The sequence below is a fragment of the Pyrus communis genome, chromosome 14 (assembly GCF_963583255.1).
Source record: "Pyrus communis chromosome 14, drPyrComm1.1, whole genome shotgun sequence".
Lineage (NCBI taxonomy): Eukaryota > Viridiplantae > Streptophyta > Magnoliopsida > Rosales > Rosaceae > Pyrus > Pyrus communis.
The window spans coordinates 25,305,045-25,318,821 of NC_084816.1; the positions used below are offsets into that span (position 1 = coordinate 25,305,045).

The 13,777-nt window shown below is 40.8% G+C and overlaps 2 protein-coding genes across 2 annotated transcripts; both read left to right on the top strand.

The window, feature by feature from the left end:
* Positions 1-1,844, top strand: LOC137714163 (uncharacterized). The gene is made up of 3 exons (XM_068453441.1): positions 1-725; positions 829-1,224; positions 1,324-1,844. The coding sequence occupies exons 1-3, from the start codon at positions 212-214 to the stop codon at positions 1,686-1,688; spliced, it is 1,275 nt and encodes a 424-aa protein (XP_068309542.1). The 5' UTR covers positions 1-211; the 3' UTR covers positions 1,689-1,844.
* A 2,863-nt stretch (positions 1,845-4,707) lies between these two features.
* On the top strand, positions 4,708-5,915 carry LOC137714687 (uncharacterized). Its single transcript, XM_068453833.1, has 2 exons — positions 4,708-4,935; positions 5,122-5,915. The coding sequence occupies exons 1-2, from the start codon at positions 4,708-4,710 to the stop codon at positions 5,761-5,763; spliced, it is 870 nt and encodes a 289-aa protein (XP_068309934.1). The 3' UTR covers positions 5,764-5,915.
* The last annotated feature ends 7,862 nt before the right edge of the window (positions 5,916-13,777 follow it).

Here is a 13,777-nt window from a genome sequence, read left to right on the forward strand (position 1 = left end):
CTCCTTCATTCGTGGCGGGTCACTCTTCTCCATTTTGGAGACTGTCTAGCCTTTCGTTAAACGTGGACCATGCAAACACACGAAACATACAATGTCCTACTGTTCACGCTCTCCCTTCATCTTTGATTAGTTTGAGGCCTCCAATTCCTAGCTACTTATCTAGAGAGCAAATTAATTAAGGAAGATCGATCGATCGATAGATAGATATACGATGAAGGACCAGCTACTATTTTCCAGTGATGAATCAACAACAGATCATCCTGATGACTATTCTAATTCTTCAAGATCAATAGCTCCTAATGATAATGATAGAGATAATAACAACTATTATTGGTGGAGATGGGCTGCAGAGTTTGATCATGTAAAGAAGATGCAGATGAAGCTTGATCATGAGCGCCTCATATTCCCTGGCGGTGGCAGGGCATCTAGTCATTTTACAGCGGCAGCAAGGATGCGAGTGGTGAGAGAGTTGGAGAGACTGGCTTTGGTATCAACCCATCAGGAAGGGGTGAATGAACTTCGGCACAAGCTGCTCATGTATCGCTCGGGTGACTTCTGGATGCCAACAGGAGGTCTCGCTAAGGAAAACATGGACATTCCGCCGGTGGCCACAATTCTCTTGGTTGGCTTCTCTGCTTCTGGTAAAAGCTCTCTTGTCAACCTCATGTACTCCGTTTTGGGTCGCTCTGGACTCGTACCCTTTGCTCAAACATCACCACCACCTGGTATGCTACCTTTTTATTTAACTCCATCACTTCTTATATATGCACATTGCACAGACACATAATAATGAATCATTAATTTTTATAATATTAATTAAAATTGTAGGAAGTTTTTCAAATAATCCGAAGAGTACTAGTATGATTCTGAAAGAGCACAATGTGCTGAGGTCTTTGCGAAGTGGCTTCTGTGTGTATGACTCGAGGGGATTTGACTACAACCGAATAGGCGAGGGCCTTGAAGAATTGTCAAGTTGGATGAGTGATGGGATTCACCATAACCAAATGTGCTTGAGACCGGGCGATGACGTCGAAGAATCTGTGTTGATGAATCTTCCTGATATGGATGTGATTTCAAAGTTTGCGAGGAGGAAAGTCAATTGTGCAATGGTGGTGGCTAACATGGCAGAAATCTACAAGGCCTTTCAAGCTGGTGATTCTAAGCCAATGGACGCCACAAAACAGCTTTTCTGCTCTGTCAATAATGCTTTCACCAATATTTACAGTAAGTTAGTTTTCTATCGTCTTATATGTATGTAAATCTTGTTTCCTTGAAATTTAATGAGTTGCTGCATATATATTATATATGTATATATGCATACAGATGATGAGAGCACCATTTTGATCTTGACACATGGTGACATGTTAACAACTGAGGAGAGGATTGAAGGGCGGCTGAAAATATGTGAGTGCCTCGGTGTATCGGAGACGAGTGGAGTATACGACATCGTGACGTGCCTTAGCGAGTATGGATTTCTGGCGGAAGAATCAGACCCGGTTTCAGCCTACGCCCTGAGTGAAGCAGTATATATGGCGTTGCTCCTATCAGACAGGACCCACTCTCCCAAAAAAACCCTTGGGGACTGGGCAGTGCTTATATTGTCCTCCATCATGTGCTTTCTAGCTTCTATATTTGGTCTCCTTGCTCAGATTTGCCTCAAACTCGGTCGACACAGCAAAGATGTATAGAATCAATCAGGTTTAGTGGTGGGGGCTGTTGGAAAGTCACCCAGGCCTAGAGCAATTTGGTTTTTTTTTTTTTTTTTCTTTTTTTTCAGTCAGGTAAGGATTAGGATTCATTTCATTTTTTCTAGATTCAAGATTATTATCCTGTTTGTTTCATGTTCAGGCTTTATATATAATTGCAACTCAGTAGGAAAGATTAAATCTTATAGAGATGTAGTCCTTTTATTATGTAGTTGTCTTGAAATAAGTTATCATAATTTGTAATCAGTTTTTCTTCCTTTTTCATTTTCAATTTTTTAACATTGGTATGAATGATAGGATTTTTACCACCTGCACAAATAGGAATAAAAACACTTAAAAATACTTGTAAGAATACAAGTTATCGTAGTATAGCAGCTCAAGCAAGATCATTTTTCACAGGGATTGAATGAATTATTTATGTAAAATGTAAATCTTAATAATTATTTGAAAACAAAGTTTGAAAAAAGTTGATTTTATGAACTAAAATATTAAAACTGAATTTAAAATAAAAACAATTAAATAAATCAACTAGAAAACATTTTAAAGAAATCAATTCGAAGAGACACTAGGATTCCGCCGTCACCTTAACACTCTACGTGGTTCTTTCAGTTACTTATGAATAACTCATTCATATTTTGACGGTTAGGTTTTCCTAATATGTATCCTACTTGGAACCTTTAACATAGAATGTGTATCTAATATACAACTCGTCTGGCCGTTCGGATCATATATGAACATGAAATACTCATTAAGTTTTTTGAAAACCTTTTGAAAAACCATGCAACCCTTAAAACGTGGTGTTCATCTTAAGTGAAATTACAATTATTAATCATAAGAAGCCAACACCAAATTCAGGAAACCTTTTGCACCAAAGTTGCATCAAATTACATTTCTAAATATTCTATTGATGGCGAATCACTAAGACAATTAGATAGTTTAAACACGATGATTAATAATTTAAAAAACATCATTTTTCATTGAATTTTCAAATGTTTTACAGGTAGAAGCATTGGTGTTAAAATAAGCTCTCATTTAGTTTTAGGCAGTTCGACTTCAACTGAAACATGATGTTGTGGAAGGAGACTCAAAAATCTTAATGTAAATCATGCAAAAACAATTACAAATTTCACAGCAAATTTAGTATCTTATACAAGACATATGACATCTTACAAGACAAAATCTATTATATGTTTCATCATATTTACATAAAAACCAATATGGCAGCAGATGACTCAACTAATTTAGGCCATAACTATGAGATGTATGTGTTTGATTTTGTAATTTTTCCAAGTTATGCCTACGATTAATTTTGATATGTACCGATTAGAGATCTATAGAAGTTTTTTGTAATTTCATTCCTTTGTAAAAAAATAACAAAAATAAAAAATAAAAAAAAGGTTTTTATTGCAAATGGTCTTTGAAATTGACCTTCACCATCAAGATATTCCTTGAAATTGAAAATCAATCAATGTAGTCCCTGAAATAGGTGTCATAAATTAATGTGGTTATTCCGTTACAATTCTGTTAAAAATTCTGTTAAGTGCTGATGTGGCACATAAATGGGCTTCATAAGTCTTTTTTTCCTCACAAATGGTCCCTAGAATTGACTTGCGACATCAAAATGGTCCCTGAAATTGAAAATTGACCAATGTAGTCACACAAGTAAGTGTCTCAAATCAATGTAGTCATTTCATCACAATGCTGTCAAAAATTCTGTAATGTGCTAATGCGACACATAAATGGGTCACACAAATTTAATTTAATTAAAAAAAAATTACAAATAGGTTTAATAATTTAATAGTTAATAAAAAAAATTGTCAACCCAAAAACCCCAGCTCTGCAATCACCTCCGATCCCAGTCTATATTTCTCTACCTCATTCGCTCTCTATTCTCTAAAAAAAAGAAAAAAATCAATACACTCATCTTTACACACTTCGACACCCTTCACCGAATTGAACTTAGATTAAGATCACCTTTGGTGACTGTTTGCCCCATTGGCAACAACTTCTGGGACATCACCGTTAATATTTAAGCGATTAACATCCTCACAACTTTAATCTTGGAGAGCTTATTCGGAGCTTCCCGAGGTCTGCTTTGAGATAATGAGGTTATAACCGAGATGCGTCTATTGTTGGTTGAAAAATATTCCAAACCCCCCTTAGGCCTTGGTTAAGTTTTGTGCCTTTGAGAATTTATGGAAGAGATCTCTCTTTGGAGTAAGCCCTATTATAAGAAAAATATCCATTGTGCAAAAAGGTACTTAGACAACTTTTTTAATTAATTATTAAATCCACATCAGGACATAACAAATTTTTTTATAGAATAGTGGCGGAATGATCATATTGATTTGCAACATCTCTTTTCAAGAACAATATTCATTGATTTTTGACCATATTGATGGTGCGAGTCAGTTTCAGGGACTATCTTGATGGTGTGAGTCAGTTTCAAGGACTATCTTGATGGTGTGGGTCAATTTCAGAAACCATTTGTGATAAAAACCTATAAATCTTATGGAGCCCATTTATGTGTCACATCAGCCTTTAATGAATTTTTTAACAGAATTATGACGGAATAATCATATTAATTTGCGACATCTATTTTCAAGAACTACATTGATTGATTTTTAATTTTAGAAATCATTTTAATAATTAAAGTCAATTTCGGGTAACATTTATGATAAAAACCCAAATAAAAAATGCAAGTCCAACCGATGCTTCTGGATTCCTCTTGCCTAGAAGGTGACACGCAAAGTACACCAAGCATTCTAAACTGTTGCCACGTCAGTACATGTACATTACACTCCTAACCCCACTTGACGCAACCAATGGATCTCTATTCTATTCTAGCTGCTTCCATTCCATATGAATGAATTGCAGCAGCTACCAGGACTTTCCGGATCCAACTTAGTCACTCCATCAATTCAGTTTCAAGAAAAGCTTACAACTTGAATAACAATTGATACTTGCGAGGCTTTAGCTAGTGAATACTGAATAGCGATCGATGTTCAAAATGCAATATTATTATTCAAGACTATCGTTGGGTGCAGCTTCTGTAGCAAAAAGCAGGTCGATTTGGGGCCATGGTCCTCATCAACTAGCCGCAGCTCGAGTAGTACTACCACGAGGACTTGATTCTGCCACCGCTAGTCGCACCGGCACTGCTGACCCAGCCATTCACGCTGGTGGGGAATATGAATCTGACCCTTGTCTCACCACCGCAGAGCCTCAAGTAAGATTTGTTAACCTTGCTATATATGGACATTAGTTAATTTGTAGCTTTATCAAGTAAATTAATTCATATAATTCAGAGGCATGTCTATTTTTAAACTCCAATTATATATAATTAATTTTGCTCTCAAGCAGTGCATTAATTTATTTCTAAAATCCCAACATACACACACATATATATGTTTAGGGTACAGAAGATGTTGCACAGGAGAAACCAGCTGCTGATGAGCAGCGCGGCGCCAGCGGCAGAGGAAAAGGAACAGAACCTCTTGCACCTCCTAATAAACCCTCGTATCCAAACGCGAGTTCCCCAAGGCTAGAGAACACAGGAGTGAACCTGCAGCCCTCGGACCACCCAACCAATTATACACAGAAGAGACATATAAGTAGCCACGGAAGTGCTGCTACTAGTTTGTTGGAAAAGGTGAGCTGTGTGGGGCTGGACGGCACACCATTGTCAATTGACTCATCAAATGAAAGGGACATGCAGGAAAAGGAGCAGTCGATGAGAGATAGAGATAGAGACCGGAAGGAGGAGCGTGAAGAGGATGATAGAGAGTACTACAAGCATCACAAGGCCTCATCACTGTCAGAGGTTGAGTATGCAGACATCCGAAAGCCCATTACGCGTGCAACAGACGGCACGGCAGACTCTGTGTCGGAGTCTTGTGCAGGTAGAGATGTCGTTGGATGGAGGCCCGAGCAGTTGGACACGGCTGAGGAGGCACTCCGTAGAGCTGCAAGGATATGGAAGGAGAATGCCATCCGTGGGGACCCTGATGCTCCTCAGTCCAGGGTGCTCAGAGCTTTACGTGGGGAGTCATTCTAACTCTGATCAGTTTACTCATTGTGTATATATATGTGTAAACAATTTTCCAATTTCGCATTTATTTTGATCATAATTAGCTTTATTAATTTACAGTACCGCATAAATATATTAAATGGCGTTACTTATGAGTATGTTGTATGTAGCATCCTTGATCTTGAGCAGAAACCACTCCTTTGTATTATAATGTCAGTAATATAGTCGGTTTTGTGTGTTACTCTTTTTAAAACTCAGCTCCGCACATTTGTCTGTTTTGATTTATTTCAATATAAATCAATCTTAAATGGTTTACAACATATAATAGGCACCATTTAAAACATATAATAGGAATGTAATAGTGGAGATTAATGTAGATATTGTAATTTGATTTTCACTTTCAATTATAACCATAAGGTTTATGTTGTCCCCTGCATTGTCCTTTATTTAAATACTAATTAAAAGATTGCAAGGGGTTTGTACCTAAAAACGTAGGCAAGTTCGGTTTGCTCTTCCTCAATCATACAAAAATAGAATCGCAAGCCGGACTAAAGCGGTAGCATATATATAAGGTCACGGTTAAATGAAACCCTCAACGTCTTGTTTGGTAAACGGGGTATTTAATCTACATGGTAGTATTGACTATAACTATTCGGTTAAAGATACCAGTACTCTTTCTAAAAAAATAAAAAGAAGAAAATGAAAGAAGGGGTTTCGTTTTAGGCTTATTGAGTCACTGCTCCCACTTGCGCGCCTAGTCATATGCAAACAATCCATCATCCCTACACGATGTATATACTCCTCAACCATTTACCAAGTGCCACAATAGCAACGCATGCTTCGTAGGAATCGCTTGCCCAAATGGAAAGAGTCTTAAACACTATGATCTTTGATAATGAAGATTAACTTGCATAGGACTTTCACCACATTGAAGGCATTTTGAAGGAGAAATAAATGAGAACTTTCATATTTTGTCCAAATTAAAGATTACTAATGAAGAAAAGATATTCTTACTAGTCCAGTCAATATGATAACATTAAAAAACACCTTTTCTTCATTAGGAATTACAACCCATTTTTTCCTTCAAAATGTCTTCAATGTGGTGAAAGTCCTATGCAAGTTAATCTTCATTATCAAAGATCATAGTGTTAAAGACTCTTTCCATTTGGGCAAGCGATTCCTACGAAGCATGAGTTGCTATTGTGGCACTTGGTAAATGGTTGAGGAGTATATACATCGTGTAGGGATGATGGATTGTTTGCATATGACTAGGCGCGCAAGTGGGAGCAGTGACTCAATAAGCCTAAAACGAAACCCCTTCTTTCATTTTCTTCTTTTTATTTTTTTAGAAAGAGTACTGGTATCTTTAACCGAATGGTTATAGTCGATACTACCATGTAGATTAAATACCCCGTTTACCAAACAAGACGTTGAGGGTTTCATTTAACCGTGACCTTATATATATGCTACCGCTTTAGTCCGGTTTGCGATTCTATTTTTGTATGATTGAGGAAGAGCAAACCGAACTTGCCTACGTTTTTAGGTACAAACCCCTTGCAATCTTTTAATTAGTATTTAAATAAAGGACAATGCAGGGGACAACATAAACCTTTTCAATAGTCTTATCTAAATTAGTCCTCCCTATCAAACAAGGACTATGCGTTGTCGAACATCCTACTTCCGTCACCATTTTGGTATCTAGATTGTGGATGCAAATTTCTTCTTCCTTGATCTTGGACAAAATTGCACCTACAAAACAAATAACACCTTTCGTCAAGGCCAAGAGCCTCATGCGCCCACGATGAATAGGGGGGCTTTGGCCAAAGAACCTTCAATGCCAAAGTTAGAATTTTGAGAGAAAAGTGTTTGGGGAATTTTTGAGTGTTTAGTAAGTCAAGACCTAGGTTTTTAGAGGAAATGAGGTTGAATATATAGTGCATGGCCGGTCCCCCTCTTGAGAAAAGGTGGCCGGCCCTTTGGGGTATTTTTGTGTGAAATGGGTGATTTAATTGGTAATTAATGGATTAATTAGGAATAAATCCATTAATTAGCCAATTAACTCAATTTATATGGAATGTTTTGAAGGTTGTGAAATAATTACCTTGTGTAAAATATAGGATGAGGATGGATGACATAACTTTGAATTTGTTACCTAATTTGGGCACTTTTGACTTGATTGTGGGATGTTTGTCCACTGCTCGCGCGTAGGAATTCCAGTGCCCCTCAAGGGTAATTTTGTCATTTTTGCCCAAAAATTCACATGTCGCCTCTTGATTATTTTTGGCTCCATAAATGCCTCAACACCTATTGGGCTACTCGTAGCAAAGGGCAACAGGTGTAGAGATCTTCTTGCTTTAGGAAACGTAGGATTGTTTCCTATTTTGATGTTGATTCTCTCCTTAATAGGAAATTAGATCCTTCTAGGAAAAGGAAATAAATTTCTCTCAAAACCTATTTAAGTCCACCTTAGGTGGGTTATTAAATCAACTTTGGAGAGCGATTTAGTCTACCCTACAAGAGAGGAAGAGTTTAGAGGATATTTGTTCCCCCTCCTCTAGCAATCTTCTACATCTTGCATGTGCAAAGGATTGTCTTTCGTTGCTTTCTTCGTCTTCTCCGTGCCGAACCGAGGTAAGAAAAAAATTAATTTTCCTTGTCTTCTTCTTGGATAGTGCTGTCACGGGGCAGCCATCGGGGTGGTGCGGCATGTCGGCTGGCAGGGGCCAGAAGCCGGCTTGGCATGGGCCGATGATGTGTTGTGGTAGGGACCACTACTTGGTTTGCTCGGCTTGGCTAGAGCCAAGGGTAGCTTGCGCGGTTGGGGCCGCGGCTTGAGGCGCTGAGGCGCAGTGCTAGGTGAGCCGCATGGTTTATGTCTTTTGGGTTCTTGGACCTGATGAGGGCCAGGCCGACGATTGAGAGAGATGAGGAGGTCGAGGGCCTTATGGGCTGCTGGAATGCTGGGCATGCAGGCCTCTTACCTACTGGTCTGAGAGAAAAAAATGAGGAAAAAGCCAGTATGGGTTGAGTTCCCCTACTGAGTACCGTGAATAATGTTGGCTGCTTAGTCCTCTAAGTGAAGAGAAATATGGGTTGTTCTCGATAGAGAAGGTAAATAGGATCAAGGTGGATACTTTGGCTTGTCTGATCGCTATTGTGGAGTTTACTGTGAATGAAGGTGGAAAGAAGAGATCTTCCCCGTCTGCTTAAGAGATGCTAGTTAAGAAAAAACTGAAGACTTCCTTCGCTGCTCGTGAGGGTCCACTTGCTGTCGAGAGGCCTATGATTGACATGAATTCTTCCAACGGGAAGAAAATTGAGGCTGCTAGATTTGAGCCTATGGTGCCTACTATGTCGAGAATGGCTAATTCGATTACTGATAGTATTGCTCAGTGTAGAGGCCTTGTCATGCTGCCAGTGCCGATGTCTGTGCCAAGACATCCGTTGGAGCTAAGTCTGGCTTTCATTCGGAAAAGCTTACTATTATGAAAAGGGATAAGGTGGACTCTGCTGCTAAAGTGGCTCTAAGGCCCACTCCCTCTGCTGCTGAGACAGATTCGCCTGCTGGGAAGAAGGAGACTGCTCGCGTGGGCAGCTGTGAGAAATCCACTAAGCCTGCTTCTGGGGAAGCTGCTGAGATCTGTGTGCTCTTGAAACCAGATCTGCTTGAAGATATTGACGCTTGTGCCAAGTTTGTTGATGGCGTTAGAAAAGTTTGCTTGCCCAAGTTTCTTTGTGAAACATACGACCCAATATAGAAGGAATGCTCTGCTTGCTATGATGCATAAATAGCAAGGCTGCCAATGAGGTGGTGAAGACTATGGCAGCTGAAGTTTATTCCTCGGCCAAGGAGATCAAAAGGTTGGACTCTGAGCTCGTTGCTTTGAAAGGGTCTAATATTTATGCCCCCACTTCTCTGCGGCTTGAGACCACTCGCCAAGAGATCGTTGATTTGAAGACTAGGCTTGACGCGATCCAAGTTAAGTATGAAATTGCAAAGAAGGAGATTGGATGTTACATACCTCAGATTCAAGATCTTGAGTTTGTAGTTTATGAGCTTCATCTCGTTGCTTATGCAAAGGATGAAGAGTTGATTGCTGCTTATAATCAAGTGATCCACTCCAAAAGAATCGTCAATAGGCTTGAACCTCAAATGTTGGAACTACAAGTTGTACTGAAGATCAATGAAAGTCTGAAGAAGGAAATGGATGAGCTGTAGCGCGTTCGTGTTGGTCTGCTTGAGGAGAATGAACAACTGAAAGGTGAGAAGGATGGGCTCGAGGTTTCGAAACCTTCTCTATTTCTCCGGAATACTTGATTGCTTTTACTTTTGAGGTTTTCATTGGTGAAGTAGTTGAAGAAGTTGATGCCCAGGCTAGGGCAGCCGGGGGTGAAACGCTGGATGATGTCGTTGCTAAGAGCATCGCTGCTGCTGAAGGTGTGGTGATCGAGTAGTCGTGGGATGTCCAAGTTGCTGAAGTGTAGTCTTCTAACCAGCCTTTATGATTTTCTTTGTTTTTCCTTGTAGCTATTGTTTTTCTTGAACTCCTTCGGCCTTTGCAAGTTGTTTATAAACATGTTTCTTTCGCTTTTCTTCATCTTCGCTTCTTTTGCTCATGCCCCAACCTTTAGACTTTATAGACCAGTGGCAGACGTGCTACTTTTCTATAAGCAGACAGGCTCGTGTAGCCTATACAGCCGTAAATGTTGGTGTAGAACTTTTGCAAAGTTGTTACCATAGGGTTGGCAGCCTGATGCCTTACTTACAGAAGCAGACAAGTGTGCGTAACCACTAGGCTGTGAACCTTGGCTTTCTCTAATTCTGTAGATTGCGTAGCAAGTTTCACAACACTTTAGGACTTGGTGTAAGTTGTTTTGTGCTTGGCAAAGGTGAAGCTTATCGACTACGTAGCATATCGGCAATAGATAAAGCTTCGTATATGTACACTAGCTTGTTTAACCGTTCATAAGAATGTGCAGTTATATAAGTCTAACATGGCTTTACTGCTCAAAGGGCAAGCTGCAGGCAGTCTTCTAGAAACCGTAGGCTACCTTAGTGCACTCGGTAACAGCTTTAGGATTCCAGGGTAGCCATCCATCGGATGTACTACATAATGTGCCCCCTTCGTCTTTAAGGCCCGGTTCTCCACGGATTAGGCCAAGAGACCCAAAATCCTTCAGTTAGCTAAGTTTTGAAAAAGACAATTGTGGCTACTTCTAGGAATCTCGGCGCAAGCCATCGTGTATTTAGTTATACTAGAGCAGCTGGGCTCATCCACGTCTGGATATTCGGAGTGTAGAGTTTATCCTTTCGTCTTGGAGAGTTGACCCATGTGGGTGTCAGGGAATTGGTTTACCCTATCACACTAGAGAGCATGGTTGGTCATTCAGGGGGTGCAATTTCTACAATAAGTTCCTAAAAAGGGCGCGGTCTTTTTTTGAAGTGCAGGAGTGATCAGTTGTTGTAAGCATGCAGCCGAGCCAAGTTATGATTACTTCTGAATTCCTCATTGAAAAATGAGTGAAACGAATGAGAACTTAGCTGTAAGGTAGGAACTGCATAACAACTGGATAGTCCTCAGCTTGCCTTCTAGGAATCCTGGCGCAAGCCATCGTGCATCTAGTTATACTAGGGCAATTAGGCTTATCCACGTCTGGATATTCGGAGTGTAGAGTTTATCCTCTTGTCTTGGAGAGCTGAACCATATGAGTGTCGGGGCATTGGTTTACCCTCTCGCACTGGAGAGCATGGTTGATCCTTCGAGGGGGAGGGGGCTCAATTCCCGCGATAAGTTCTTAAAAAGGGTGCAGTATTCTTTTGAAGTGCATGAGTGATCAGTTGTTGTAAACATGCAGCCGAGCCAAGTTGTGATTACTTTTGAATTCCTTATTGAAAAACGAGTGAAACGAACGAGAACTTAGCTGTAAGGTAGGAACTGCATAACAACTGGATAGTCCTCAGCTTGTGAGGTGGTGCTCATCGAGTTGCTTGAGTCTTTGGGCTTTGATGTAATGGGAGGTCACACATAGAACTTCCTCAGATTGTAGGCGCTCTACTGCTTTTTGATCTTTTTGTCGTTTCATGGTGGCGAAGGTATAATTACTTTTGCCGCCTACTCTGCTGATCTTGTACGAACTTTCCCAGATGGGTTCTATCTTTTGGAGCCTTCTCTGTGGGCAGTGATGAAGGCTTTTTCTTAGGACAAGATCTTCTGGCTGAAACTGCCGGATCTTGGCCTTTTTATTGTAGTTGGAGAAGAGCTGATGCTGGTAGGCTGCGATGGGGGTGATGGTCTGCTTGCGATTCTCCTCTGCCAGATCTAAGCTTGTGGCCATCTCCTTACTGTTCTGCTCAATGCTTGGTAGTAGAGTGATGATACTTGGCTTGATGACATTAGGATGAATGATTGATTTTGAGCCAAATGCCAAAGAGAAAAGAGTCTCACCGGTTGCTCGTCTTTTGGTGGTGCGATATGCTCATAGACATCCGGGGAGTTCGTCTAGCCATTTTACTTTCTTGTTGGTGAGAGATTTCTTGAGTCAGTCGAGGATCATCTTGTTGGATGAGTCGGCCCACCTATTGCCTTGAGGATATCTCAGCGTGGGCATGTGTTGCTTGATGCCATACTTTTAGAAGAACTTCGCCATATCTTTGCCCACAAATTACGGGTCGTTGTCAGTGATGTTGAACTGAGGGATACCAAATCGGCAAATGATGTTCCTTCATATGAAGTGCTCTATGTCTGTTTGAGTCGTGGTCGTTTTAGGCTATGCTTCTACCGATTTTGTGAAGTAGTCGGTTGCCACGATCATCATGCATCTGCCCCCAGTAGCAGTCAGCATAAGTTCTACCAAGTCGATTGCCCACTGCATGAATGGCCAATGAATCGTATACGGGTGTAGCCCGTTGGCAGTCAGTACTGGTATCGGCTTGTAGTGTTGGCAACGATCGCACTTTTGTACTAACTTTTTAGCATTTTGGTGCATGGTAGGCCAATAGTAGCATGAATTAAGAGCCTTTTGTGTTAAGGATTGACCTCTGGAGCGATTTCCATAAACACTTTCGTGGATTGAGCTTAGAACCTTCAAGTCATCGGGAGGTGCTAGACAGCGGAGATATGGTTCGATGTTGGATATTCGGATGAGAATGCCATTCCACATGTAGTAGCATGCTACCTTGATTTGGAGCTTCCTAGACTCCAATCTTTCTGTGGGGAATGTGCCATTGACCAGGTAGTCTATAATGGAATCTTGCCAGTTTAGAGTTGTACTAACATGTAACACCTCGACTGCTAACTTCGCCTCTATGCTTGGCTTGTCTAGATATTCCTCCGGGATAGAACGTTTGAGTTAGTGGTCGAGGACAGAGCCTATGTCGGCTAGTGCATCTACGTGAGCATTGTCTGCCGTCAAGTCTTTTGCCATTCGAATGCTTGTTAGTAGGGTCTCGTACTCTGTTTCGTTGTTGGGTACTTTGAAGCCTAGAGTGATCCCTTATTTGGGTATTGAATCGTTTGGGGTGACAAGGACTATGCCTGCTCTTGAACTTTTGTAGTTGGATGAGCTGTCGACATGCAAATGCCAAAAACCTCCATCAGGTAGAGCAAGCACTGCTAGGGCGTGCTCGGCTACCTTTGGGGTGTCGTTGGGCCGCTCTATTGCGTTGTGAATTCATGGTAATGAGTCGTGGAGCTGGGGCCATGTTACACGTAACAGGAGATGCTCAACTGCCTGTATTGGACCATTCTAGAGCTAAATTATGGAGCAAGGGTCGGCTAGGGCTGTGTGATGTGCAGCAAGAGGTAATACTCAACTGCCAGTACATGTTGCTCCTATGTAGAATCTTTTGGGGCAACGAGGACAAAACTTAGTTCCGAGTGTGTCCTTCTAGTGTTCGTCTGCCCTTGGCGTTTCTTTTGGGCCAAGTTATTGCAATCGTCAGAAAATTTTGCATCCGTCAGTGTCTACGCCTTTATCGTTGTGCATTTGGATTAGATGAAATAGTGCTTCATAAGGATAAGCGTGCATCTAAAGGTAAAAC

Excerpts from the sequence above, each read along its gene's own strand:
- LOC137714163 (XM_068453441.1), top strand. The coding sequence starts at position 212 with ATGAAGGACCAGCTACTATTTTCCAGTGATGAATCAACAACAGATCAT. Across the intron at positions 726-828 it reads TCAAACATCACCACCACCTG|GAAGTTTTTCAAATAATCCG; the intron begins GTATGCTACCTT and ends TTAAAATTGTAG. Across the intron at positions 1,225-1,323 it reads TGCTTTCACCAATATTTACA|ATGATGAGAGCACCATTTTG; the intron begins GTAAGTTAGTTT and ends ATATGCATACAG.
- LOC137714687 (XM_068453833.1), top strand. The coding sequence starts at position 4,708 with ATGTTCAAAATGCAATATTATTATTCAAGACTATCGTTGGGTGCAGCT. Across the intron at positions 4,936-5,121 it reads TCACCACCGCAGAGCCTCAA|GGTACAGAAGATGTTGCACA; the intron begins GTAAGATTTGTT and ends ATATATGTTTAG.